The sequence below is a fragment of the Mastomys coucha genome, unplaced genomic scaffold (genome assembly GCF_008632895.1).
Source record: "Mastomys coucha isolate ucsf_1 unplaced genomic scaffold, UCSF_Mcou_1 pScaffold16, whole genome shotgun sequence".
Classification (NCBI taxonomy): Eukaryota; Metazoa; Chordata; class Mammalia; order Rodentia; family Muridae; genus Mastomys; species Mastomys coucha.
This window is the reverse complement of record NW_022196898.1, coordinates 10132193-10134952: the sequence shown is the minus strand read 5'-3', so window position 1 is coordinate 10134952 and position 2760 is coordinate 10132193. Positions and strand designations below refer to the sequence as shown.

The following is a 2760-nucleotide window of genomic DNA, read 5'->3' as shown; positions in this document are numbered from 1 at the left end:
AGACCAAGTTATGTTGTGAGTGCCTGGACTGTGATAAGAAGTATTGTCTTTTTCTTACTCTATCCCCACAACAACAGCACCAATTTTGTTTGCTGTCCATCGATTCAGATCATCATATGCTGCTATCTCTGAAATGAAAGGAAGAAATAAAAAATAGTACACTGTAAGTAGCAAACAATGGAAACACAGAAACAGTCATGAATGGGCTAGAAACATGTAATGTGATTGGTGGGTTGATTGACTGACTGACTGATTGATTGGTTGACTGGAACTCATTAACCACTTATTATCACAGGCAACATTCTCTCAGAGCTCATGAAGAATATTGCAACTCATTACCAAAGTACTCCATCAAACTCTTGGGAGAAATATTAGAAAATTTGAAATTGAATTGAAGAGAGCATTGTAGGCAGCATTATAATTTTTACAAATTTAGAATCAACATTATTATTACTTATTGAAGGAAGTTTTCAATGATGGGGCATCAATGTAAATATAACACAGGATATACTATTTAGTGAAACTAAATACTTTTGTCAGAGGCTAACATACTTGTATAAGTTTATGCAATTAATAATTTTACAATTAAACTTTAGGTTGCCATTCTGTATATACATGAGAATTCTAATTTTCACTAAAATAAGAATGTGCTCTTGCATTTGTAGTTCCTTACAAAAGTTAACTGTAAATAAAGAGTTAATAAGCTTAAAAGCAGTAGAAATAAATGTACTTTCCTAAAAATTTTAACAGAACTTAATGTCAGTTATTCTTTTAATTAACAACATATGCTCATTTACTTACAAAGCATAAATTTGCATCCATATTAAACATAAAAATAATAATTGCCAGAAAATGAACAAGAAAAAATAATATGTGATTTTAGTAAAATTTACAAAAATTTACTGAGAATTCACAGCATTTGTTAGAGGGAGCAGAGGCAGAAAGTAGATGACGTAAAAAAGGGGAAGATAGGTTTCTACACTTCAACAAATAAATGCTATTTCTGAGATGTTTATTAATAATTAGTATAGCCATATTTTCACATCATGGTAGGTTGAAAAAGAAGGTAAAATAAATGACAAAATGGCAATGATCCACCTGAGAGGAAATAATAGGAATAAATCTAAATGGTAGTCTACATAGTGTGAGTAGGAACAAGAGGATGCTCAGAATTTTTACCCAGAACCTGTCATAAAATATAAGAGCCTGAAAGACTGTAAAAAATAAAAGAGCATGGTAGTCACTATGGAGGGAAGTTTGGCTTGCTTGTGTTTGGGGGAGTTTTAATTTTTTTTCTGTTTACTCCTTGAGAAAGTGGTATGGTTGTGTCTGCTAACGAATTCACATGACATACTAATGATGATGTTATGCAGACCAGTATGCAACTAAATTGATTGAACTTAAGCCCAGCAAAAGCATGATATTCTATTGATATAGGAAACAGCCCATATCAATAGAATGGGTGTGGGGGCTAGAGTGGAAAAAAGTAAAGAATAACTGATAGGAAAACATAGAACCAACAACTAAAGAATAAAGTACTGGCATGTGCAGAATATTAATAGTGGTAAAGTACAAACAAATAACTTATTTCTGCATGGCTTTAGCTTTTTCTCTTATTTTAATGTTGCAGCTACAACTGAGGGATAAAGGAAGAAAAAGGAAGGATGCAGAAATTTCTTTTATTATAAGCTCATAGTGCAGCAAAGAGCAAAAGTTTCTTTCAGATTACACTCTTCTAAGAAAGAATAAAAAGGCAAGAGAGAGACAAACATGAAAGCAAGTCTCACAAAATAAAGAATGATAAGGAAATAATTAGAACAACTGGGAGCTGAGAGAGGTCAAGGCAGATAAGACAGGGCAGATTTAGGAATCCACAAAGGGGGGTACAATTTCAGGTAGAAGAAACATAAATCAGGTAATGATTTAGAAGAAAATGTAATAAGGAAAGTAGAGATTCATCTTGAACAAAAAGCAAACATGTCATATCCCAGGATGTAAGTAGAGAGTAATTAAGAAGGGAAGAATAGATGCCAGTAAGTTTCAGACAGTGTAGACAGGTAAGGAGAGAAGTGGAATAGGAGATGCTGTCCATGTACTTATGTCCCAGAAGAGCAGGTAAGGTTAGAAACAGGATGGCCATTTAAAAATGTCACTCGAGCAAAAAAGAGGACCTGCTTCTGAGAGATGGCATTTTCCAGCAACACTTAGAGCATACAAGGTCTGCACTGCAGGATCCTTAATCCTCTAGATTCTGCTCAGAGGCCCCTTACTTCTTTTTTCTAACTGTAGGTCTTTGGAAACATTTCTTAATCTATTTGTGTTGAAGAAACACTAAAATGTGAAGATAATACCTTTCTGAAGTACACTGGGCTTGAAAGTTGGCTGCCCAGCTTTCCATGGTAGCCTTTTTGCTTATCTTAAAATGTTCACAGATTATGAAGACAAAATATCGGCAGGCAGTGGTGGCGCATGCCTTTAATCCCAGCATTTGGGAGGCAGAGGCAGGTGGATTTCTGAGTTGGAGGCCAGCCTGGTCTACAGAGTGAGTTCCAGGACAGCCAGGGCCAGGGCTATACAGAGAAACCCTGTCTCAAAAAACAAACAAACAAACAAACAAATACTGGGTAATATAGTTCAGCAGCTGGTTCACTGAGGACGGGACTGCTATCTCCCGTTTGTTATATGTGTCAAATGCAATACCCCAAACTTTTCTGTGCAGTGAATCCATACGTCATCAAAAGTCTAAAATGGTATGTGTTT

General features: G+C 35.3%; 1 protein-coding gene across 1 annotated transcript in view; it reads right to left on the bottom strand.

The window, feature by feature from the left end:
- LOC116094275 (arylacetamide deacetylase-like 2) overlaps positions 1-2760 on the bottom strand; it is a 44516-nt gene that overhangs the window by 6075 nt on the left and 35681 nt on the right. Inside the window, exon 3 of the mRNA XM_031376160.1 lies at positions 59-128. Within this exon, the coding sequence (XP_031232020.1) occupies positions 59-128 (70 nt within the window). The remainder of the gene's footprint in view (positions 1-58; positions 129-2760) is intronic.